This window comes from Tympanuchus pallidicinctus, unplaced genomic scaffold (genome assembly GCF_026119805.1).
Source record: "Tympanuchus pallidicinctus isolate F22 unplaced genomic scaffold, pur_lepc_1.0 scaffold5, whole genome shotgun sequence".
NCBI classification, from domain to species: Eukaryota; Metazoa; Chordata; class Aves; order Galliformes; family Phasianidae; genus Tympanuchus; species Tympanuchus pallidicinctus.
The window spans coordinates 37,427,911-37,454,874 of NW_026294769.1; the positions used below are offsets into that span (position 1 = coordinate 37,427,911).

Below are 26,964 nucleotides of genomic sequence, written 5' to 3' on the forward strand. Positions count from 1 at the left end.
ATGACGTAACTAGATAGATACGATAAGCCAGCAGGAAAGAAGAGGTGCTTAATTAGTAAATGGAAATATGATTGCAGTAGAAAACAGAATCTGATTTTGACACTATAGTCTCAAAAACTTTTGCTATGAGCAATTAAGAGACAGGATATAGACCTCTGGAGCTGATAGGACAAGCATATATTGATTGAACTTACTCCCTTTCATTCTCCTGGATATTTGGAGCTTCAATGCCATTCCAATTAGTTCAACCAATGGCATTTATATATTTTTACTGAAGTAAGCACATGCCTGCGTCTTATAGGCATAGTTATAGAACAATTATTCTTGATCTGGTATATTTGAATGCTGACCACGTCATTTTTTCTAGAGTCCATTTTGATTTATCTCGCAACATCTACTCAAATACATAATGACCAGCTACTTTATCAGCTTTAAATTTGCCATATTTTCTGAAGAAAATTATTCTTGATTTATCAGTGGAATCTGAGACAAGAAATGTTCCTGAAGCCATCAGCATGAATTCTAAATGAAAATAGCTTGTTTTCAGTACAACTAGCAGTGCAAAAAAAAGAAAGTCCATTAGATACTGGAAGTATCATCTTTCTAAAAGCAGTAGATTTTTATTAGTAATGTATAAACACTGCACATCTCAGGGAAAATTGCACTGGAACCGTGGGTGGTTCCAAACTGCTGGAAACTTTACAATGGCTTTTATGTTTAAACATAATTTAGCAGCTGTTAAAGGTCAGCACAAATCCTGTACTTTATCAGTGTAAATGATGTCTACAACTGCCAAGAAAAGAATGCAATAAATCATGCAGTGATTATTTTCATTTTTTTTCTTTTTTTCCTTCAAAAATGAAAAGGATCTCTTAAGCAGTTTGCTTTTCTCCTTACTTGAAATTGACAAAGTAAAACACTAATTAAATTACTGATACCAGAAATTTACTTACAGGGATGACACGTTTTGTACACAAAGCAAGTAAAACATCTGACACATTGTATAGTGCCAGGTGCAGTTAAGAATGTGTAATACAAGTCTGCATCTAGAGGCTAAAATAACCAACAAACTTGCTGCAATGTTTCATTATCAATTTTATTTCCTACCATACACCAAATGTACAGCACAGAACACAATTTCGTTGCTTTGATGTAAGAAATATTAATTGTATGAAGAAACAGTATACAAACTACTCCAAATTAAAAAATGCATACATCATTGCTCTTTACAAAAGATCTAATTTACAGTGTAGCTCATAAATGCATTTAAGCACAAAAAAAAAAAAAAAAGAAAAATGAAAAGAAAAAAAAATCAGTGCACATTACAAAACACATCAAGTACAAGGGAGGCAAATAAATACAAACATACTTCACAGAACATCCTGAGCAAACAACCAAACACAGATAAATTAACCTGAAGCCAGAGTAAATCATAATAATAAATACATAGGTAAGAGATTTTTTTTTTTACTTAAATAAAATATATAACAAATTTGTTAAAATATTTAGTAAATTAAATTTTAGTCTTTGTAATGAGTGAACTCATTTTGTATGCATTTAACAAGTATAACAAATGTTCGCTTTTTGATTTTTTGTCAGCGAGTACAGTAACTTTAATAGCAAATTTGTTTGGTGTCTTCCTATTTATATTAGACAGCACGTATGGTAGCTTTTGAAAAACTGATTTAAAAATAAACACAGCTCCTAAGAACATACATTTCCCCCTGTCTAAACTAGGATTGGAGAGTTGAATCAACTCTCAAACAAAAAAGCAAGCTCCACCTAATGCAGAACAGTGACCACAGTGCATGAGAGTTTACTCACTTCTGAATAGTTCTTTTGTGCAGGAACAGTAATAATATAATTGTATATGTCAAGCCTGTGAATGCCATCATATTCAATCTAAATATAAATGAGGCTAATAAAAATAAACACTTTCATTATAGCACGGAAAAATTAAACGCACGCTAGATCCATGTATACATTTACACTGAGGCACATATGCACATGAGGTGTGTGTGCATACAAAAAAGGCAGTTTAGCTGGTTGTTTATACCTTTTTCTTAAAAAAAATAAATATAAAAAAAACTTCTGAAACAATGCTTAATTACTTACAATCCCTGAAATAGACATTGCCTCGGTTACAGCAACCGCTAATTTCTGACGGATTCAGAAACTCCAAGCCCAGGCTAACCAGCGAGGAGGGCACACATGAGCTGCTCTGAACAGCTGCATGTCTCCTCCCCTGTGCCTGGACGTCCTGTAGTGCCTGGTACCCTACTGAAGGACTGGCAACCGACCCAGTATCAGACTAGTCTTGGTGAATAAGGATGGGAGAAACCAATCACTGTGTTGCTACCGTTCGTTCGGTGAGAAGGGCAACACCACTGAGCTGGAGTAATATTCCCCTCCAGACTGCTGCCTTCTTCACTGCTGTTAAGTTCAAACCAGTATTGAATGCCATTTCAGGGGAGATGTGTTTGATTCATTATGTACAAATTCTTGTGTGCTTGGGATGTGTTTGCATTTTTCGGTTCCAAATCCATAGCAATACTGGTCACTTTATTAAAATCTCAACGTATCGTACTAAAAGAGTACCAGTCCTATCAAATTATCGTTCTTGTTTAGAGATAATTGTCATTTCCTTCTGTAAGCTAACTCTGAAAAAAACTGCAGTGGTAAAATAAATCTGAAGTTCTCTTGAAACATTTTAAATAATCATTCGCATAGGCTAAATCACACAGCCAAGTCAAGTGCTTTGCTGATTGCTATATTTCATTATTGCTAACGTATTCTTTAACACACTGTTTTCCAGCATACTGTGCTTTTAAGAGCCCGAGTTCCCCACTAGTGGGCACCATTTATCTTCTCAGTCCATGCATCTTCACATCTCATGTTACTGCAAACCCATTTTTGATAAAAAGCCATTATAAAAAAGCAGGATGTGAGGAAAATAAAACTAGAACCACAGTTCCGTCATTTGTTACTCATAGCTTTTTTTCTTCCTGTACAAACCCAGCAAGTTATTTAATTTACAGTATAACTTTCAGTCTATTTAAAATCCCATTGGAAAATAAATTAATAAACACATTTGTAAAAATATGGCAGGCCGCAAAAATGCTGTTAAAAGATAAAAAAAAAAACCAAACTCCTTGATTAGAAATAAATAAAAAATATAAAAAATAGTCACACACACTTTTTACATTCACTTTACAAAAACTGAGTGCAAAAGAAGAAAAAAAAAAAGAATTGTACTGAAATAAATATAATATACTAACAGAGTGCATTGCTGTTAATACAAATAGTCTGTTGTGTTTTTATTCTTTTTTTATGTCAGCTGGGAAAAAATTAGTGCAATGTTGCAATTGTAAATGCAGCATGGCAACCTACACCCCTTAGCAGTACATGAACTCCTAACAGATCCATCTGGAGTTTACTGCTGTTAAGTAATTTCTGTTGCCCAGCAGCTTTCACATCCTACACATGGATGCCCTTCACTGCCTGTTTGATACTTTCCAGCAGAGCTTTGCATTCGGGGGAATAGTCCCGTTCCAGATTGCTGTACATGTCTGTGAGTGTATTTACATATGCTTCGAAATTCTGCTCACTGATTGGCCCCTAAATGAAGACAAAACAGAGTATAATTGTAGCAGATAAAATGAAGGCCAAAGGAATACAAACACCCAACTCTAAAGCATAGAAAAGCATTGACATGGCAACTGGGGAGAAGTCATAAACACAGCAGTCATCCAAGATAATAGAGGGACTGTAGAAATTGAGGGATTTTCATGTGTTGGGGCATCCAAGCACATTCGAGGCAAGAAAATGTTCTGAGATATTATCTTCAGTATAAATTGCTTTTCTATTGAGACCTTATCTATCGAGGCTCTGGGATTATGGTTGACATCCCCGTAATTGTCCTTACCTAATTTACCAGTGCCCTTCTTGAGACTGGGAAAGGAGACTGTATTTCTGCAGACCTAACTACCTAACTACCTTGGTGGATTTGGCCTGTGTTTGGATGACATATAGGACATGGAGTTTTTCAGAGGCAGAGTTTTGCTGGCCTTAAAAGGATCATAGCACTGAGCTCAGTGAAAGAGGCCAATATTCTGATCTAAGAGTAAAAACAGATTCTCAGTGTGAAATTTTCACACCTTGTGCAGGGGGACACTGAACTGGGGAGGGGTGGAGTAAAAGCTTGTGCAGGGCAGAAACACCATTGTTGGCTCAGTCCTGGAAGCAGCTGAGTCTGATATCAAGCAGAGTCCAAGATCCAGCATCTCCGCGGAGTAAATTAGGCTAAGCTGAGCTCTGCTAATGCAGATATAGTGCTCCCGTCGGTCCCTGAGCAATCTCATCTGCTTCAGGTGCTGGCAATACAATCTCAAAGAAGGTGCGAAGCCACTGGCTGTGGTCTTACCATCTGTGGAAGCTGAATGTCAGCAAGGCTGGAGATGAGGGCTTGGCTTAAACCAGCTAGCTCCTTCAACAGGCTCTCATTGTTCTGCTCTATGAGTTTGTTCTCTTCTTCTATTGTTTTCAGGTTGGTCTCCATAGACGTGATCTGTAAAATACAGACATCTACAATCAAACAGAACTGTGGCAGTGCTGAGCCCAAACTGGCAGTCACATTGTCACACTGTGGGTCTGAAACTCAGGCACTTTTTAAAGGATGGATATAACCTCTCCATAGAATAATCACAGCAAGTTGTGTTCAGTCTGAATCAATGGATTTTGCTGTGGGTTCACAGAGAAACCCTGTGTCAGTGAGGCACCGGAGAGCACTTTGAGCAGGGAAATGAGGTCAGAGGGGAAAGGGGATACACTGGGATGGAGAGTGGCCTCAGGGATGGTGGAAGGTAGAAGAAAGGAGGCTGATGATATTTGCATTGCTGACTTGCTCTTAAAGTATTCCCTGCTGATTGCCCACAATGGTCATGACACAGCTTTTAGTTGTTATGCTACCTCCCTGCCTCACTGCTTAGTGGAGGGTAGAGCTTCGAGCTGCCTGGTTAGCAAGAAAAAAAAATCAGTGGAATGGATGGAATGGAATGTGATGGAATCAGTGGGAGAAAAATTGAGCAGGAAGGAAATTGAGAGGCTGAGTGTGTGATTGCTGAGATCTCTGAGGAACAAAATGGAAACACCAGGTGTTTAAAAACAGCATAAAAATATTCCTGAGGTAGTGAAATGGTATAATTTCTGCATGAGAGCAGAAGGCAATACTGAGCTGTGAAAGTTCATATGTCAAAAGTTGTGCTGAAAAACAGAAGGATGCAATGGCAGGACCTGGTGCTTCACCCAATGCAGCCACTGCCAAGGCTGCCCATGGCCCTGGAAGGGACAGTGCAATGGCACAGCTGCAAGTGTTAGACCCACTCTCTCCTTGTTAGGACGACACCTCTCTGCACTGCTTAAATCTCTCCTTGTTTTGGTCAGTTTAGTTTCCTTCATCACACACCCAGACTGCCCTCAGGAAGAGGAGCCCTGTTTGTCTACACCCCTGATGCCTGTCCTATGGAGCGTGCTCCAGGCAGCCAAGCACCTGATCCGGGGAGATTAAAAGGGGATAGAGCAAAGCCCTGTAGCAAACACATTGCTGCAGATGTAGTTCAGGCTTTGCTAATCAGACTGTCTTCAATCTTGAGTAATTCAGAGGAGAAAGCTAGCTGCATAAATTAGGCCATCTCTGTTCAAACAGAGAGAACTGAAAGCAGCGTCCAGAAACACTGAAGAAAACCTCACTGCTATTTGGTTTGGGATGGACACAAGCATTGCAGTATGGTTGCGTTTATACTCAGTGCAGGTGGTATAAACTTTGCCTGTGTTTAGACTATACACTCTCTGGATATTATAAAAACAGCATGAATCAGCACTGAGAGCATTCTGCAAATGAGGGCTGTGGCTGCACTCTGCTCTGGATCAGTTTAGACTTGCATTCTGTTACCAGATCTGTTCTTATTTAGGAATTATTCTCTAAAAATCTTATTGTTCCTAAAATAATGAGCTCTTATTTCAACCTGATTTACCTGGGTGAACACTCAGGTGCATGCAGAAGTCCCTTTGTGGAGGAACATTCTCCATAGAACCACAGTCGGCACCTGGAGGCTAATGCCATATTGCCAGTTTACAAAAGAATGACAGTGAATGCCGTTTCCACAGCTCCCCCTTCAACTAATCTGCCCTATCAGTTAAAAAGAGGCATCCATTCTTTACCAGCTGTTGCCTGGGGGCAAAATTCGAAGTATTTGAGTAACTGCCAGTTTTTTAAGTACAAAACAACAAAACACATGTATTAAAAGTCAGAGCAGGCTCCTGATGCCTTCCCTAACTCGGGTTCTTACCGCAGTCATGGGATTCTCTGCGGTGTGTTTAACAGAGGTTTGGTCAACAAAGGAAAACGAAAGTTTTGTTTGGTAAATATGGTTTCTCTGGTAGCCAAGATTAGCTCTAAACTGCCATCAACGTATCACTCAGTAGATCTTCATAATAATTCTCAGGAACCTGCTACTTACTTACAGAAAACAGATAAAAAAAAAACTTGACAAAAAGGCACTTGGGATTTTTGCAATTTTAAATGCTACAGAGTGAAGAGTATCCTTTTAACCAAAGTACAAGAAAAATGAAAACTTCGGCTTTGATGTCGTACCTGGGTTTGAAGTTTCATCATGTCAGCTTCAATCTTAAGATTGGATTCATTCAGTTCTTTTATTTCTTCATCCAAATGTCTGATTTCTTCATCACTCTCAATACCTGCAGATAGTTGAAAATATCAATATCAGATGTAAAGTGTTCATATCTAAATGGACGTATGAGTAACAAACAGTGCTACCTGTTGCTGAACAAGAGGGAGACAGGCTTTTGATCAAATTATTGATGTTTAATTTGCCTCTTACTTTGCTTTTATTGACAAAATTGTTTTCTAGTTGTAAAACTTTTATATGAGCTGAAACATCTAAGGGAAAATTATTGCTCTCTGAGTTTTTGTATTTGACAGTTCTTTTTTCCAGCTTAACATACAACCACAAACTAGCCAGAGAAAGGAAAAACTTGCACAAATACTTGGGAGGAGGAAAGTATATCATAAAATACAAGGGAGCATTTGCAATTTATTTATTTATTTATTTATTTATTTTATTACCTGTTTCTGATCTTTCAGGAAAATATGTGGGGGCAAAATTCTATGTGGAATAATTTAGTGGATCACAGCCTTAGGTATGTGTGAAATGTGAATGATACCAAAAGCTAAAAAAAAATTGTAGAAAAAAAAAGAAGAAAGGAGGACTTTCACATCCCACAAATTCGGCAGGGAAGAAAATTATCTTTGGACCTTCAGTAAAGTCATGTTCTAAAAAATATTGAGCAGCTACAGCAGCTGGCAATACATATCTGTCTTTCTGCTCACTATCATTCTGAAACCAATTCCACCTTGAAAAAAGTACCAGGACTGTTTCTTTTTTAAAATCTACAGCCCTGAACTGAGTCTGCTGGGGAATCAACTTGGGAAATCTGTCAGTAGCAATTCCTCCCCTACAGATAATGTGGACAGATGCACATGAAAGCAAAATCATTTGCCCAATGTAACACAACTGTTTTGCTCAGCTATTGGAAGCATAAAGGCAAGTTCCTTTCATCCTGGCTCAATGCTCAGGTTTCTAAAGCATGTTTTATAAGAAAGTAATATTATATTGCATCTATTTGGTAGTTGCTCCTTTACTCTTACTATATGGATTAGCAAAATTTTCAAAGCACTGCACAGAAACATGTAGTATTAAAGTTAAGAAGAGAAGTCAAAGAGGAGTCAACTTACACATGCAATTTATCTCCCTTCTACGTTACGTAAGCTCCCTTACGTTAGCCTAACCATTAGCTAACATCAGCTAGCTCTTCTGATCTGTAACGAATAATTTATTACTAATTATAATAGCAAGAGCACCTCCAAATTATTATTAATAATAATAATATTCTGAGATAAAAGATCATACTCCCAAAGTTTGAATTATCATGCTGTAAATGAGTTGAATTTTATAATCTTTCATGTAAAGATTTTTGTTATTCAAGTTTAGTTATTGCTAGAGACAACTGAAAGGGGTGACAGTTAATGCCAGAATGGCATCAAGGAGCCTGAGTATAAATGGGAGACCAGGCCCTTCTATCCGAATAAATGTCATCATCTTTTACAGATCTCCTTACCACCACTTGCTTTAAGCTTGATAGTCATTAATTCTTCCGAAATTTTGCCCTTTTTTATGGCTTGTGCATTCAGAGGACAACCAGATAGACTGAAACAGATAGGAAAAAAAACATTAGCACCCACTTGAAAGTGGCAACAATCCTTTCAGGCAATATTATCATGCACTTGGACAGACCTCTGTATCTAAGGTCACATCAGTATCTCCATTATAGCATAGCTTCAGGGAATGACATAACTCATAAAGAGCTATTTAACTGCATATTCCAGCCTGAAAATTGGAACAGATATCTCAACCAATAAGTAAACAACATTTAAGCATATTTCAGAATAATCAAAAGAGAATTAGGAGCTATTGTAAAGTTACATGGAAATGCATTTACAGAATTCTTGAAGTTCCAGCACTTATAAACAAATAAAAACTCAATTGTTTCTATTGAGTGATTATGCTTCAGAGGAGAGTGGCAGATGGTCCTTTAAAATGGCAAGTTTACCGTTCTTAAAAAAATAAATTGTTAATGGGTTGATTTCCACAGCACACATTTATTGCATTATTTTGTTGATATATAATAATGATCAATACAATAATAACTCTGGGTATACCCTATAGACCATAATAGCTTTTTTGAATGGTTCTATTATATAATGTTTGCTTTTTAACCACTGTTCACATTAAATTATATTTTGCTATTTCAGTGCTTACAATTTCATCAGCTGGTAATTATCTGAGGCAATTTTTATTGCCTACTAAAGGGCTAAGATGAATTGCACTGTCTTAAAAATAACAAAGAAGAAATACCACATGCTGAAGAACTGGCAAAAGGCTTTGTATTTAGATGTAGCCAAGTAAGGAACGAAGCCAAAACTTTTCCTAGTACTATTTTTATTTATTTTTATTTTATTATTACTATTATTTGGTGGAAAAAGAATCCTATTCAACATGGTGTTTCTACAGAGGAAATGAATAAGTCAATAAATAAATAAGAAAAAACTTTGGAAGGTTTAAGTTTGCTTCCTGCCTGCTTAGCTAAATGTGCTAGTTTTCCATTTCTGATATCGATCTGGAGCTCAGCCCAGAACTGTCATTGGGTGGTTTGTTGGGTTTCAAGTGTGTTAGGTAAGGATATAACATCATAAACCTATACTAATTATATGATCTTAAGAGTGATCCAGCCTCTAGTAGGACAGAAGTAATCTAAGAGACCAATTTTTTATTCTATTGGTTTGAAGGTGTCATATTGCATAGTATGAGTTAATTAGCCCCAATTTTTAATAGTATTGTAATGTAAACACTTTACCATGCTCATAAATTTAGGATAACAATGGACAAATCTACTGCTTTGGAGGTTTCTTCTCTGCTATAAATAAATTTGCATATGAACAGTTCACAACTCTTTAAGGAATTTATCTCTCAGCATTCCCATCATGGTCTGATTCCACTACATCTGCCATACAGATGAGGCATTGTCATTAAAAGTTAACGCTCATATGTAGGCTGCCTAAAATTTCAGTGAAGGATTTGTGATATACTTTTCCATCCTGGGTGGTTGTTTCTGAGGACTGGCAGTCTCCCAGTATCAAACTCTACATAATGAGAAATGGGTGCAGAGCAAACAGTTTGACTCTTGAGCCAATGAATCCACCACAACCACAAAACTTTGCTGCAGACAGAACTGGGAATAGGTCACTCAAACAGCAGGACATTGTCCTAGCAGCTGAGCTAAGAGTTCTGTGTAACTGTATTACAACCAAATAAGGAAAAACAAAGTCTTGTGCTGAGTTGGGAGTGGGCTGGGGCAGAGCCACAGGCTTGAGGCTGAGATAGAGAAAAGTGTTAGGAAAAGGACTGGCTCACCAGAATGAACCTAAGGGTTGAAAGGAAAGGGAAAAGTAAGAGCAATGGAGCTTGCTGGGGAACCTTTAAACAACCACTTTCAGAGGCTGTTCTGCTGAATCATACTGAACTTCCTCCGACTGAATTGGTTCAGATTATATTGGACATTCTTGTATTAGAAAACTTGATTCAGAATGTTAAAAAGAAAGCAAAGTAGATGTAAAATAGACATTTAATTCCCTCTATGCACAGAAAATCAAACTTTACAAAGTAGTATTTCTGATTCTGTAGACGGATTCTTTGAGTAATATTGATTGAACATGTTCAAATGATATTAATGCTTTCATCTTAATATATAAAAATCTGATATTTATTGAAACTGGCTATATGTGTGATTCCTACTTTGTAAAGACAGTTTTGTTTGTAAAATTGTAACAGCAAACTTGTGTGATCCATGTGTTCTGTGTGTTTAATTTTTTGTGCAGTTCTAGCGATTTAAATACAAAGTTTATGAAAACAAGTTTTCCACTGGTAAAAAGATTAAATAAATGCAGACATTGCTCTTGCTTAATCCCTTTTGTTGACATTTCAATGATATTTGAATTTTCTATAAAAGATACACAGATCCAACTCCATATTTGCCTAGGACAGAACTCTTATTAAATTTTAAATCATATAGAAACTGTTAATCTGAATAAAAAGACCTTGGGAAGTCACATTGGTAGGGGAACATAAAAAAAGAGTTAAAAGTTGATCCAAGCTGTCTCAAGCTTGTTCTGATCCATATTACTTCAGTTTCAATGTAAACTATCTCGTTATTTAAATAACCTCTGTACAATTTATTCAGACTATAACCTCATTTGTTGCTAATTCAACAGGGGAACTTTAAGGAAAAAGGAAAAAGAAAACACAAAGTTATACCTTCTGTGGGTGACAAAAACATTATTAACATGACCCAGCCCGTTGCAGCCTGGCAAAGGACAGTGTGGCAGCTCTTGTTTGTTCAGTTTCCAGGATAGTGAAGACCCATTGACGGGACTCTCCTTCTGTCTCTTGGCAGCCAAAGGACAACCAGAAGCAGTGCGATGAGAAGTGTATTTACCTGATATGTGACCTTGGCCATCACAGCCTATCACTGGGCATCTACAGAAACACAGCAAAAGAACCCTGGTTTTTATTAGAGACACCTGTTGAAAGCAGTCTCAAGGAAGTCTGAGAAAATATGTTCAGCTACTTATGTCACTTTGCATCCGTATATTAACGCTTGGTCCCCAAAGATGCACTATACCTGAGCATTCAATTCATGTCAAGCTGAGTTATGAAGGTTTACCTAATTTTAAGATTAGGCAATGTAAAGTGAAGTTGAACAGCCTAAGAAATGAAACCATTTGTTCAGATAGTATTTTACCAGAAAAGAAAACTGAAATTCTATCATAGACTATAAAACACAACCTGTAGGTATATGAAACATTAGCATTCTCTCTTCTCTGTGTTTTTGACATGAAGTGGAAGCTGGGTTCAAACATTCTGATCCATGTTACTGGAAAACTCTTGGAAACATATGCAAAGAAAGGAAGAAAGGAAGGTTTAGGATTTTTATTTTTACTTTTATTTTTGTTGCTCAGCCACTATTATGCAGTCTCTCATATATCATTAGCAAGCAGTAAGAAAATTAATGAGTGCAACTAAATCTTCATGTCTGTATTCTGGAAGTTATCGCTTACTGATTTTAATGGAATTTGCATTCAAGTAAGGAAGCAGTAAATACTCACTGAATTTTCAGTTTTCACTTCAAGTGAAATTCTATCAGTTAAATGAGTAGGAATGATACGAGAAAATACAAGTCTTCCTCGCTGTTCAAGCTCCGATGTGATGGACTCCATCAGCTTCACTAAAAACTGAAGCAGTTGGTTTGGCTTCAGCTATTGGGCTTATTGTCAGATGGGTTGGTTAATTCCTATGATGTTTCATTCCTTCAGCTCTTACTGTTTATTCCCCCTTCACAACGACTTACACATTTGTACTCACTTAAGTTCAGGGTCTTCTTTTTCATCCTTGGAAGGAGTCACTTTGATACCACCTTTTCTGGCACGGGGACAACCAGATAAGCTGCAAGGACACAGAACAAAATCCACCTCTTTAGGATGCTGCTTGACAATAACCCCGAGTGCTGCAGTCTCAATTCATGGGACAGTGCTTACCTTCTGTGTGATGCATAGTTCCCAGTCACGTGGCCAGAACCATCACAACCAGGTGTCGGGCACCTATAGAATAATATATTTACATGACTTTGAAGATAGCAGTAAATAACATGTATTTAGTGCTTCTTGTCTAGAGTGAGAGAAAGCTTCCACCATATAGCTTTTGTTGAGTAATTAAAGCTAATTCTTGTTGATTTTTTTTTTTAATGTGCAAAATACTTTTTTTTTTTTTTTAATATAATTGAATTTTAGTAAGGAACATTAAACGTACTGCATAAGATATATGGAATTAAGCAATTCATAACACTGTTTGCACCAAACATTTTTCCTTGCACAGAGCCAAACAAACAAGCAAAAAGCCGATTGATATAGATCTATTTGTAAATTTACTGTATGTATTTGTTTGTTATCCTTCTGATATTCACAGGTATGGATGCAAATAAGCACTTTGCCAGTATTTACAAAAGGGAAAATGGAAGCAGAGAAGCAGTTTTACTTTTGTACATCAATAGAGTTAGTGTGATAGCCAGAATTTGAATTTAGTAGTTTGTATATTCCTAGCACTGTAATTATACAACAGGATATCTATCTGTTTAACTCTAGATGCAACTGGATATTCAGCTTGGCAATTGGATTATGTTTACATCTAATAGTTAAGGGGTTTTGTGTGTGTGTGTGTGCGCAAAAAATAGAAGCCTTTCAAGAATGAATATTTAGTACTAAATCATCCATACAATGAAAATAAACAAATTTGCCTGTTAATGTATCATTGCTGGTGGTCTGGTACTAGTACTACATGAAAAGTGGGCTCCTAAAGCCTACTGCAGTCAATAGGTCTTTCCACTGACTTCTGGGGGTTTGAGAACAGGACCCTACTGACATCACTTTCTACTGGTGAAGCAGTCATTCAAACTAATTTTTTTTTTTTTTTTGGTCATTTGTTGCCATTTTTTTCATTGAATTTGTATATGTGTGGGTTTTTTTTAGAGAAACATGCCTCAATACAGGAAGGAGCATAAGGAAAATATTTACCTTTAGAAGTAGTGCCAGCCATTTCCACATTTCTGTGCTCTACAGCACCAGGTTGTTATGTTAATCATCCCTAAAGGCCTCTTAAATACTATGATTTTTACAGAGTTTCAGAATTACAGAAGTTTTGCCAAACAATCTTGAATGAACCATTATGGAATCTTGTATGGATCTTGGTTGTTACTGAATCTTGGCCGAGATGACAAGATGGGTGATTTGATCCGTTGTTTGTACACTGTCACAGAAAACTTCTACATGTATAACTGTAGTATCATGTCTACGTGTGCACTTGTATCTTTGAATATTTGAAAATGCTTTTCTTTTGGACATGACCAGATTTACTCAGTGATTCAAGTAGAACTCTGCAAATAATTTCAAGTGAAGAAAGTGAAAACTGTTTATTTTTGTATGTTTGTTTGTTTTAAATAACAATTTCAAAACATTTCATGATGATATTTTCTGAACAAAAGTATTTGGGCAGAATAATATGCTTCACAATGACAATAAAAGTAGAGGTGTGGGTTGCAGAGAGCCAGATATGCTTGACTGTTCAGCTAAATGCTTACCTATCTGAGCATATGACAAGAACTGGGCACAATGTTACGTGAAGCAGGCAGTTAGGGCAGATGTCTGGAGGGTGTGAATGCTCACCAGTAAAGCCAGAATACCTGCCAAATACTATGGATATTAATTTGGGCTACTTGTTTTATCAGATGATCACAGATGGAAGAGTTGTCTGTATAGACTGCACCCAGATTTTAATCTACTAAGAGCTCTTTATGGAATATATTCACATCATGAGTCTGAAAGTTATGGACATAAAAGTACAGTGAGACAATTTTGAATCTCCCCATCTGCACTTGCTTCCTCAGGTAGCAGTTAGACTAACTAGATTGGAATTCAAAGCATTCTTGAGAATGTTAAAGATATGAAGGTAAGATATTAATAATATTGTGATATTTCACAACACAAGATATACCAACAATGCATTGCCTTTCAGTCAGTAGTAATGTGGATCTTGATCAGCTTTAAACTGGCTGATGAGTTTGAACTGATGCCCCAGCTTAGGGAGTTACTGTGGAGAGCCAAAGAAAATCACATTTGTGTTGGAGAGCCAGAGGTCACAGGATCTCAAGTTAAACGATGTCAGCTCTTGAATGGGTGTAGGTCAGATTCTTTTACACTTCATCAAGTTTGTTTTCTAAGAACAAATCTCACAGTGATTTCACACAGCAATTTTTGTAACCATGCATCAAGTACCTGTCATTTTGTGCCCCTTTTCAGTGTTCTATCTTTAGGTAGACAAACTACAACTTCACATAAAATTGATACACTCAGCTGAGAATCTAGGAGCACTTCTGATACTTCTACTGGTGGTAAAGCTCTAAGAAATTGTTGGATAGGAACTTTACCTAAGGCAAACCCGCACAAGTCACTTAAAAAGGGTAATGATTAGAATGCTGCTGTTGATGGAATATGGATAACTTATCAACTTGGTATATGGAATCTACCTATTTCCTAATGTTTCTGAACTCTAATTAGATATTCTTTTATAGTATACTTTTAAACTTGTTTAAGGTTTGATAAGCAGCTCTTTGGTGAAATGAAAGTGAATTAAATCACAACTCTCCGTAATAGCTTAAAAATCCTTCATCAACATTAGTGTATTTTAATTCAACCATCTTAAATTGTGCAGTGCAATGAGAATTTCTCAGATATTAAATTTCTTGAATTTGACTGATTTACTTTTTGAGCAGATATTCCTTATTTCTCAACTGCAGATCACATGGAAGCCTTGTATCTTTGCTGGCTTAGAGATTCACAGTTAAAGCCAAAATCATATCTTGATTCTGGCAAATTAAACACGAATAACATTTGGAAAAAATACACAGCTTTTTCTTCTTCACGCCTAACTACATGAGGGTACGTTGGTGGCCTGATTCTATGAGCATTATGCCCTTTACTCTCATCTCTGTGATGAGATGTAACTATAACTATTGATATCACTATACTATACTAAAAGCAAAAGATTTCATTTAGTTGTTATCAAAAGCAGAATTTTGTTTAAAATTTCACCTGAATTACATTTGCAGGAAGATAAAATAAGTTGGTACATTTGTGGAAAATGATTTTATTTCGCCCTTTTCCCTTTTGCAAATTGTCTGTGAACAGATTTTGATTTTTGCTCTTTTCTAGCTAATTGAAATTAAATGCTAAGTGCATTATGCAACATATTTCTGTCTGTGAAACGTTCATGAACTTTGACTTTGTCTTTCACAACTCACTTATAATACATGGCGTACAATGTGCAGTTTGTCATTTAAGTCATATGCTGTTGCTCCTCTTTCCTTATGGCATGACCAAAACTCTAGAAGCTTTAGTGGAAAAATAACCATATTGGTATGCAAATTTCTTTATTCACACATGAATATGGGGGGGAGGGGCTGCATGAAGAGCAACTATTCAAAATATTTGTGTGAGTGTCTATGTATGGCAGAAAGCCAGAAAAAGCAGGGACAAATACATATGACTCAGCAAATGATTTCAAATTTGTCAGCATTTTCACAAGTCAGTTCCCTGCTTCTTGTGCTGCTCTTTTAAAAAAATACTAAAATTAAATTTTATACATTTGAGACTCAATAAAATACTGTGCCAGTATGTTAGTTTCCCTAATAAATTTCAGAACTGCTTCAAGTAATTGCCCATATAAATGGACCTTTTTTGCCATTTTGATGCACCTCTAGCAGGTTCACGTCCATAGCTACCATCAGTTCATTCTTTTTTTTTTAATTCATGTTATTGGGCTAAAGAATGAGACCACTAGTATTTGATCTATGTCAGCTAACTTGTGACTAAGCACTGAGCCAAATCTATGTGTAATCAGTACAGTCATAAACACCATCTTATCAGCATAACTGTGCCATAGTTGGACTTTATTTTCTTCTGTCTGGATTAGGGATGAATGTAAAGGACAGAAAGGACGGTCACGGGATTCTTCTCTTTTTACATGCATCCATGAGATTTCCAAGCCATCTATTACAGGATCCAATTTACAAGATGCAGAGAGAAAGCCATGAAAGAACTCTAATTATCCTTTCCTCTTCCCCATGTCCTTATTGACAAAGGCAATTCAATAACTAGATGACTGGTTGCCAGTGCCTCTCTTGACTACAGATTTTTGAAATATTCATATGTCCCTATACATCTGTCTATATAGCAGAGCCCGCACAGTCCTTTTGTAAGTGACATTTCATGGTGAAAATTATGCCAGCACAAAATCATGTGACTTGATGTCTGCTTCAATGACATTAAACACATAGTATATGGTACTGAATGATAAAAAATGATATGCAGGAGTTCTGGTCTAGTTTTTTGATTTATTCTATCTTCCCTAATCAGTGGTATGTCTTCAATATTTTTCTCTTTCTTCCTGAATGAAAAATACTGTTACTCTTAGTGTTTTCAGTATTTTTTCTTCATGTCCTGGCTAATTCATGAAAATGAAGGGACACTAAACAAGAAAGGCAAATTGAGAGAAATAAACTCTGTTTTAATAAGTGAACTTCACTGAAATATTTCATACTTCGTTGCACAGAGTAATTAAAATGAACAACTCAATTACTATAGGGAACATGTTGATCAAAGATAAATAAGAATTACATTTTTACTATTATTAATACTCACTTAAGCTCCTGAGAGTTAGCAGCCATAAGGGATTTTAATGTCTTGTCAGCTAGTGGGCACCCAGAAACACTGAAAAATACAATGTGGAATGTTTCACTGAAACAAAATGTATATATTCTTTTCTTAAAACAACAGTCTTTATAAAATCTGTGACTAAAAATGGGAAAAAAACAGACCCTCAACTATTTCCTGTTGACAAAGGAAGAACAATCTATGCCAGACTCTTGAATTACTGAAAACATATATAGTTAGGGCTAGAGCTTTCTAAGTCCCTGTAAAGCATTAAATGGCAATGTGGTGTTATGCAGAGCCCTTTCTACATAAATGGCAGGTAGAGCATCTGGTCCATGTGGCTGCTTCCATTTTGTTCTCAAAAGGAAACAGAAAAAAATATTGTTTCAAGCCCCAGGTAGACAGTAGGCTATTCTAAAGAAATAATTTGCAGCTACAGAATGTATTGGAAGTTCTGTTAATTTCAAAGCCACTTGCAGAAAAAGTTTCTACGGAAACCTTATTTAAAATCCCATCCAATATCTCATCTGTATAGAGAGTGCTTGTTCACTTAGGGAAATGCAACCTTTACTGAATGACTTATCTACATGTCTTTGCTAAACCATCTTGAGTAATAAGCATATGCTGCCTAAATTCATCAGACTATTGAGTCCAGACCTTCTACAAAATATAAAACAGGAAAAAAGAGACCCTTTTCTGTACGGATTATTTTCTGTAAATTACTTTTGAATACTTATCCATGGTTAGTATATAAAAAAAGTTAAATGATAGCAGGTAAAAGTAGCACTATTTCCTGCTTTGGTTTTCCTGTTGTTTCTTACCTGCGGTGTGAGGCATAGTTTCCCGTTACGTGACCGCTACCATCACATCCTGGAGTTGGACAGCTATGCAAAGATGCAGTGAGAGGTTAGAGCATGCACAAGACATCACATAGCTTACCCTGCAATTAAGTACATAACGATATGTAGGACAATCATATTCATTATAACCCATCTCAATATCATCATGACACCACAAAAACTAACAAAATCTACATAACAGTTCTAGTTTTCAATTAGTACTTGAAGCACAGAAGGAAAAAAATTCCTATTTCCACCATGCAAATCAGTCAAAACCTTACTTCTTTGATCTATGCAAGTGTGAAACCACCTTGCTTTGCATAGCTTTTTCAGTTACAACTCAGATTCTTGAAAAGAAACTTCACTATTGCTACCAATATTTAACTGCAGTTCATAAATCCTAGAGGTAAAGTTTCCTATCTGATCTTGTGTGTAACACAGGCCCGAGAACAATAATATCCCAAATCATTCCTTTAGCTTCTGACTAAAATAATGCACCTTTTTTTTAGAAATGCATTCAGGATCTTTATTTGCTGTGAGAAATAAGTGAGAAATAGATGCTATGGTTTCTTGCAGAACAGAAAATGTATCAGCTAAAGTTCAGAATGAGTCTGTTTTCATGGGATTTTTCACAGCTGAAATGAGAAGTGGCATAAAATTGTGCATTTAGCATTTATATAAATGTAAATGTATATTTACATTTACATGTGGTGTACATTTAGCACAACGTATTTTTTGACTTTATGCCAAGAGATGGAGGCATGTTTGACCGGGAAAAAATGTCATTTTTTTCCTCAATTCAACTTTAGTCATAACTCTGAGATCATTTATCAGATTGATCCCAATTGATCCTCTGCAAGAGTGCAAAAATTGCAAGAAATGCAATCTGTGGGTGGATGAGGAGGAGTGAGTTAAGTATACCCTTCTACAATATTTTAAAACCTCTAACAGCAGCCCTCCATTCACCTTATAAATGGCTGTGTTTCACTGGACGCCAGTGTTTCACTGGGCAATCAGAATCTGTACAGAAACATTTAGCTAGTGCTCCATGAGTAAACCTCAGATCCTCACCTGCCTATTTTCTCTGAAGTGGCAGAATGGTAGGAACTTTTCGAATCTGTAAAAAAGCCTTAGCAAGGTATCGTAGCCCACTGCAACCTGAGCAGTGTAGTTTTGGTAAAGAGAATCAGCATGGAAAAATAAGAGGCACATGCAGTAAGATGATATTCATACGGTAGTTCACTGCAAATGAGATAATGGGGTCAATTTTTTTTTTCTCTGCATGTGCTTATGTCATTTTAAAAACTTCCTCATGATGGAGCCACCTGTATTGGATTGTTCTGTATGAGTTTTGAGGCTTAGCGGGATCACAGAAATGCAGTCTGATTCCTGTAATTGCACCTAGATTCTGCTGATATATTAAAGCTATTTCTTATTTAATTTTTAGAACAGCTACATCTTAGATGCCTCTTTCTACTCGGCATGTGAAAAAAATACAGTAAAACCAATGTCAGATTATCACCGTTTTTTGTAAATACTGTGGAGAATTATTATTTAGGAGATTAGAAAAATGTTTCACAGCCATCTCAAAACAGGTCAGTATCGCAAAGGAATAAATAATACAAAGGAAAAGCCATTAGAGTCTTCAGCAAATAAACTCTGAGTATTTTTGTCCGCAGTTGTTTTAGAGGAGGCAAAACAAACATGACCTCTTTCAATTTAGGTCGTGAACTACAAGTACAGATACAATGTGGTGAGTAGGCAACATGCAGGCTGCACGGCATGAGGTGAAAGAATCACTCTTCACAGAAGCTTGCCCCAGGGATATGTTATTTCTAAAGACAGAGTCATATCTAACTGATTCAGTGCCACTGAGTCTGGGGAGCAGTACACAAGGTGATGGGATGCAACTCATTTATTTATGGAGGAGCCTGCAGTGATACATTATAGACTATCATCACTAAGTAATTCTACGTTCCACTTGTCTAGAGAGACCTACTTTGTACTGAGGACAAAAAGAAAAGTGGAATAAATGATCACTCAATCCCATATGGCAAAAAACCCACTCTATTGATAGCAATGTTGACGTGAATCCAGTAGGCTTTTGTGAAGAGCCTAACTGGGATTTTAAAAGGTGACCAGTATTATGAGCTGATTGTTATAATTTTACTGAAACTGTTCTGAACCAAAACAAACTGTTATGTGCAGAAAGATTAAAAAAAAACAAAAACAAAAACAAAACTATCCTGATTTCTTTGCAGTTTTTGACAGTAAAGTTTTGGAGTTTAAAACTAAGCAAATGAGACTCTTTTCTTGGGAAAAGAGAGCATCAGCCTATTCTCCCAGAGTATGAATTTGTGAGTCCACTGGATTTTCAGTAGGACAGAATGACAGAATGCTTTGAAGGAGGCAAATTAAGAACTTAAAGCCTATTTCCTAGGGTTGGAAAACCCTGGGGCAGTTCCTCACTACTCACTATCCATTTTATCCTTTGAACTTTGTATGTTTAATGTCTGCAAAATTTGCTGCACTTCTCCACAAATTCTTGGAAGTGGAACTGTAACAAAGACTTTCCAAATAAAGTTTATTCAATTACACAAACATTAACACAGCCTACTTGTAAATGTGGCCCATTTGTTACCTACCTACATGAAGAATAAAAACTGATAGAGAGCAGAATATAAGTCTTGAATCTGTCCAGACTCTCACACCTATCTCTGCCTCGTCTCAGCTCCATGCTGACCTACAGCGGGAACTACATGCAGTGATCATGAAGGTCTCCCTACTTGGCTACCTCAAATGCACTTCAATTCAGCACTCAAACAATTTACTCGGTCTTTAGAAGGGTAGAGGAACATGGCGCTTTTTTGTGACTCACGTGATGAGTTCCTTTTTGAGATCTCTTGAATGGAGCTTGGGTTTAGGACTTGGTATGGAGACTTCTCCTGGATACTTTTTTTCTTCCATGTTTTCTGGAGAGCTCACTGGGTCTTTCTGAAATATTAGATGAGAGTGTGACAAATGGTTTATCTCATCAAGAGAATTCTACATGTTCAACAAATAACTTGAACGTCTTTTAAAACATTTTTAAAAGTACCATAAGAAAGAAGTACCATTAAGAAAGTTTAATGCGTTGTAATTCAAAGCACTGGCAGGTAGACTTTTTAAAATGTTGAACTGCATAGTATGAAATTATTTCTGAAGGTAAATGCTGTTTTAGTATGTACATAGAGACAATTAGGCTTACATTTATATAGCAATGATGAAGACCACAGAAAAACACACAGAAAATTAAGGCAATTGTTGAATGTAGAGCCAAACAAGACTTCAGAAAGTATATACTTGCTTTTTCTTTGCAAGTACTTCGTTGTGTTTTATACACAGTTGAAGTGAGAACCATTGTGTCATATTGTGAATTAAAAAATTATAATCATAAATTAAAAAACTATTCTATGTAAAAATATGTAAATACCACACTTTCTAGGTTGGTAGAAAGCTATGATCTGATGTCTTATGCAGAGACAAGATTCTTGATAAAACAAAAATCATGAGAAGAAAAACACAGATTTTCATAGCAGCTGGCTGGTAAAGGTAATTATAGATTTCTACTACTTGTAGATTAAAATCACTGCTACAAGCCTGCTTGATAGATAGTATGCACTATGAACATTCACTCTCCTGGGGTGACAATTTGGAAATCCAGAGCTCTGGAGAATATAACATTTTCATTTTCTGAAAAAAAAAAAAAAAAAACCCAAAAAAAAACTTTGATCATTTCAGATATCTTCATTTTTACTGTTTTGAGGATTAATGTCTTCAATTATTACTATTTTTATGAAGGTTAAGTTTTTCCTTTCTGGAGTAATGCTCTGTGGATATTTCATCATTCAAGAAATCTCCAAAGCCCTTAGCATCAATTGTTAAATCTCTATAAATCCTTGCTGGGAACTCACATTGGATTTGCCTGATTCTCAAGCAGGTAGCACCCTGAGATTGCTACATGTAGGAGCAGAAACTGCTGCCTGCAGTTAAGGGGAGGACCTCTCAGCTTCTGCTAAACTCTCAGGGTTGATGCTGTAGATTTCTGGGCTTGTGCAGCTGATGAATGTGCCAGGACAGAGGGGCAGGGATGTCTGCAGAACTGTTAAGCACATAGTGGAGGGCTGAGAAGAATCTGGACTGAAAATGGAGATTCTGCCTACTGGGACTTGTAAGCTCTGCGGGGGTGTTTCTTCTGATAAAGCTTCCATATGGTCGTCAATTCTGGCAGCTCATCTTTGCCTGTTTGGAAACTGGATCTTCAATATGACTTCGTTTTGCTTTCTGGTACTGGCTACCTACTGCCTACTGTAACTCACACTATACATACACAGAAATTCATGTCATATTATTGATATATCAATTACTACTCTCTTTCATAGTAATTGACAAGTCATATTTTAAGATATAAAAGTAAACATATATTTCAGGCTCTTGGAATTTTATTTCACATAAAAATTTCACATAAAGAGTAATAGAAGAGTAATAGATCAGCATTGCTAAAACATTCATATAGAAATACTAAATATTTGAAAGTCATCCAAACACGGAAGCCAGGAAGATAAAAATTGAAAAAAGAAAAAGGAACTCCAGCTTTGTTCCAGATTCAAGCAACCTGAGAGACTGTTTTTCCAGCATTAAGTTAAATCCTGATTCTAGTCGCTTATGTGGATGTTTTTCCTTTTAAAGCTATAAGAAGAGAGTTTTATTTAATTACTATGTCTTTCCACATGTTCTGTCCTGACTTTCTTTCATACATGTAAATTAAAGCTTCTGCAGGGATTATCACTATTGTAAGTCTCCATAAAATCAAAAGCCCTAAAAGAACAACAAATTGGTGATCTTCTCCTGACAGCTGCAGGGTTCAGATATCAAGATAACTTCAGAAGCCCTACGTAGATTGGTTTCCATTTAGCATAATGGATGTTGAAGAAGGTTGATTTATGAGTTTTGTGCGTTTTTTTTTACCAGCTAATCCAACAGGCTACATCTGTATTACTGAACTGGGAAATAGTGCTTTTTCTAAAGATTTAGTGCATATATGGGATGAATCTTAGAAATATATAAAGACCAGGCACACATCAGCCTGCTCACACTGCAGTTTTTTAATATCTTCAGTTTCAGCTTGTGTTTTTTAACTCAAATGGAAGATATCTCTTTATCAATTGTTGGACAAGAAACCTCTGTGTGAGATATTTGTCAAGTCACTGACTGACACGTATTGCATAGAGAGGACTGGTTATTAATTCTACATACTGGGACTTGACAAAATGCAGCAGCATTGAGATTGATATACACAATTTCATTCAAGTATCTACAGAATAATTAAAAAAATAAAATGGGAAGATAAAAGTTCACGTAAGTATATCTATATGCATATTTTTAATGCATATACAAGATATCCATATGTTTTTTTTTTCCAAAATTTAATTCTGGATTTATAGAATCAGCTTTTCCAGACTAAGATTTTTAAATTTTTAAACCAACAGCTATACATGCACAGACATGCAGAAAAACCTACAAGAACTTCATAGATGGACTCCTTTGAAAAAAGAAAAATTCTCCCAAGGTCTAGAAGAATATCCAAACTTTGCCTTTCTTGGCCCTAGAGTCAATACATGCAGCCCACAAGGGACCACATCTGTCTCCAGAGTTTTAGCTTTAGATGGCAAAATAAACCCTTGTGAAAAAAACACCTTCAGTGCTTCCTACTTCTTGGTCTTTTAAATGATGATGATGACAGCTAAGTGTATGTATAATTTTTTGCTTTTCTATTTGATGGGATTTATAATTAAATGCTATTAAAATTCTGAAGAATACCAGACTAAAAGGAAAACCAGACCAATCCATCCAAACACTACTTTCTGCAGAGCTTTCAACACACTATTTTCTGCAGAGCATGTGTGTATTCACGCATGCACACTCCAGAAAGCAAGCAAGCAATGAAACTCCATTAATGTACAGATGGAAGTTTATATTGATTTCAGCAAAGACCAGAACATAATGGTAACATGAATAACAGATAATAGCATCTGGCACTTTTAACATTTTTAAGCCCTGAAATCTTTGGAGAACTGACAGTTGAACTAACTGACAGCTCTAGTTATTTCTCAGTGCTTTCCTTTTGGAGTGATTTTGAGCTTTTTCCAAATTCAGATTTTTTTTTTTTAAGGGGGCATCTGGACAGGCTATTTCACTGAGAGAGAGAGAGACAATATTTTCTGGAAATTACCACCAAAATTAAGCAACTGTTGTGCATATGAACCAGATAACAATGAATTAGAAATAGATATAATCAGTCATTTTCTTTGCATAAGGATAACTGCCAGTCTTCGATTTACAAAACAGAGTTCCTGGCCCTGAGATCACTGGACACACCGAGATGGCAAAAGCTCACAGCAGAGGTCTGGGTCCAGATCCTCAATTAGGAACAAGCCATATAGAGTCAAAGCACAGAGTGTTAGGGGCAAGAGTGCCTGAGCAGTGATCTTTGTCATTTTGTGTAGTGTGCTGATGCATCCAGTTCCCTGTTCTGGTGCCGAGTGAAGCAGGCAGCCACATGTCTTGGCAATCTGAAATCCCATAAAGAGTGGGGTGCTTCTGCTACAGCTCCTTCTCTGATCCTCAGTTGCTGCAGGGAGGAGGAGCAACAGAATAGGCCCTTGCCAAGTCTGTGGCATCAACTGATCTCCTGCAGCAAGGCAGTTTTCTCAAAGCTGGGGCCCTCAGCCTACTGTGTTGTGTGAAATTCACTCCAGAACACTGGTACAGGCTCTCAGAGCTTTGTGGCTGAGGCAAAGAGCACAGTCAGCCCCACAGAGGTGTCAGCAGTGTGCTCTTCAAGACAACCCTGCCTCCGATAAATGATCCACCATAGCACAAATTGTCTCGTTATGGCAGATCTTTACCCAATCCTGACAGATTTTTATGTGTTCAACTGAATTATCTTCTATTTCTGGATATTTTTTGGAATTGTAAATGTGAATCCCCTAACCTCAGCTCTAAACAGCTTTACCATTCTGTATGCCTTCTTGAAGTATCAGTTTTGATATTTGAAGAAAAGATAATTTTGTAATAATTGAACTGTTCAAATATTTTAATAATGTAAAAACAACAAATAGGAAGTAAATGTATTTGAAGCCAAATAAAAAAGTTCAAATCAAAACATTCTACTTCAAAGGTTATCATTAAGGCTTATTTATGTTAATTAGCAAGATTTTGTCTAATTAGACTTAAAATGACTTATGATTTTTTCCTTATTTAAGAAAAATTCAAGTAATCCATATTCTGATGACCAGACTCAAGAAAAAGAAAAATAACAGAACAAAAATAACTGAAAGCCAAAGCTTGTCAAATAGAAGGAGAGAAAAACAATAGAAGACTCTGCTGCCATGTTGCCAACATGGGATAAATCTCTATGACAAGTAAACAAAACCAATATTATGATCAAGTTGGGAGGGGGAGACAGGAAGAATAGCCATGAAACGTGCAAAATTACTAAGTGAAAGCATTTACTGAAATTTTAGTTGTCCGTTTCACTTTTTTTTCTATGTTTTTGACTTATTACATTCCCTAGGATAGGTTGAATAGGCAAAGCATTTGTATGTACTATTACATTTTTCCCTGGTGTTTTCTTACGGAATAAAAGTCATCACTATTGATGGAAATCGCATACATACACTTTTGTGCTACTTGTAACAAAAACCTTCAGGAATTTCAAATAATTTTTTATTTCTGATTTTATGCTCTCAGATGGGATTCTGAACCAATAGACTTACATGTGAGATCCAAGGCTCACTGACAGAGATTTATTGAAATACCATTATCTGACCACTCGCCCATTGGAAAAAAATCACTCAGAAACTGCAAAAAAATACCTCCTTTTCTTCTTTCCTGCCATGTGTCTTGCTGTAGTTGATTGGTGTGTCCCAGCCTTCTTGCTCACAAAGAGCCTGGTAGAAGGCTGCATTTACCAAGATGCTGCTTGTTTTGAAAGGAGAAGAGGAAGGAGTGGGAAGTACTGTACTGGAAGAAGTGAGAGGCGTAACTTTGTCTTGGCTTCGGTTCTTTTTCATGCTCAAATCCAGAGTGCCATTTTCATCCACTTCTATCTCAGTTCCCTGACATGCAACAGGAAACAGAGACATGCTTAAATACGGACATGGTGAAGCTGCAACATAAACATGTGGTGCTTTTAAAGGATAAGTATAAATGCATGCTTTTATTTAAATTTATCTGAATCTAAAACCAGCTTTTCGATTTATATCAGTTAATGTCCAACTCTTAGGCAGACTTAAGGGTAGCTTCAGTAATGGTGTCCTTGCATCTCAGCTTAAACACTGTAAGTAGAATTTTAAAAAAATGCCTCTAAATCATAGCCTACACTATAAATCTAGTTTTATTTAAAAAAAGTTTAGCTTTAAATCTTCTTGATCTTTTCACTCTTACGGAAAACTATGACCCCAATTCACAGTTAATAGCATTAGTGCATTGCTTAGATCATCACCAGCATTATTATTACATATGCTCCCTCCCCCCCACGCCTCACAAATATTAAATCTACATCACGGAGGAGAGAAGGAGGGTTAAGAAATATTCCTAAAAGAAACACAGGAGGAGAATTTTTCACATATTATTATCTTAATCATAGTCTGAGTTGGAAATAATCTTTTCAAGTTTTGCCACAAAACAAGGTCTATGTAGAGAGCAATAGATTGAGAGCCACAGAAGAATCTTTGGAAGAATCTCCTTGAAGACCTCCAATATGAGTAAAAAGAGCCTTTGCTACTCTGGGAAGTACAGCAAGAAGCAGCCTCTGATTGCAAAGGAGCACGCAGTTTGGAAAGAGACCCAGCTTCTCTTTCCAGGCAGGGAGAATCTCTCGGGTCAGTTCCTGCTCATATGAAGAAGCAAGTGCTGCTTAGCTGTATGAGGAGAACCAAGGAAGAAAAGCTCACTGTTCTGCCTTCCACAGTAAAAACTCTTCTTAAAATGACAAAAAGTTCCTGAAAGTACAGCTTAGTGATAGATGCAACAAAAAATTTCACCTCATGCTCATGTTGTGAGGGCTAACCCCGAGCCCATTCTGCACTGAGAAAACAGCCTTTCTGCTTCTGGACATAGGCCTAAGCA

General features: G+C 36.5%; 1 protein-coding gene across 1 annotated transcript in view; it reads right to left on the minus strand.

The window, feature by feature from the left end:
• Window positions 1–1,075: 1,075 nt before the first annotated feature.
• ST18 (ST18 C2H2C-type zinc finger transcription factor) overlaps window positions 1,076–26,964 on the minus strand; it is a 49,405-nt gene continuing 23,516 nt past the window's right edge. Inside the window, exons 8-18 of the mRNA XM_052704383.1 lie at window positions 25,710–25,952; window positions 20,672–20,787; window positions 17,776–17,838; window positions 16,943–17,011; window positions 12,230–12,292; window positions 12,057–12,137; window positions 10,950–11,171; window positions 8,197–8,285; window positions 6,653–6,756; window positions 4,424–4,567; window positions 1,076–3,618 (exon numbers count right to left, since the gene is read on the minus strand). Of these exons, the coding sequence (XP_052560343.1) occupies window positions 3,478–3,618; window positions 4,424–4,567; window positions 6,653–6,756; window positions 8,197–8,285; window positions 10,950–11,171; window positions 12,057–12,137; window positions 12,230–12,292; window positions 16,943–17,011; window positions 17,776–17,838; window positions 20,672–20,787; window positions 25,710–25,952 (1,335 nt within the window). The 3' untranslated portion in view covers window positions 1,076–3,477. The remainder of the gene's footprint in view (window positions 3,619–4,423; window positions 4,568–6,652; window positions 6,757–8,196; window positions 8,286–10,949; window positions 11,172–12,056; window positions 12,138–12,229; window positions 12,293–16,942; window positions 17,012–17,775; window positions 17,839–20,671; window positions 20,788–25,709; window positions 25,953–26,964) is intronic.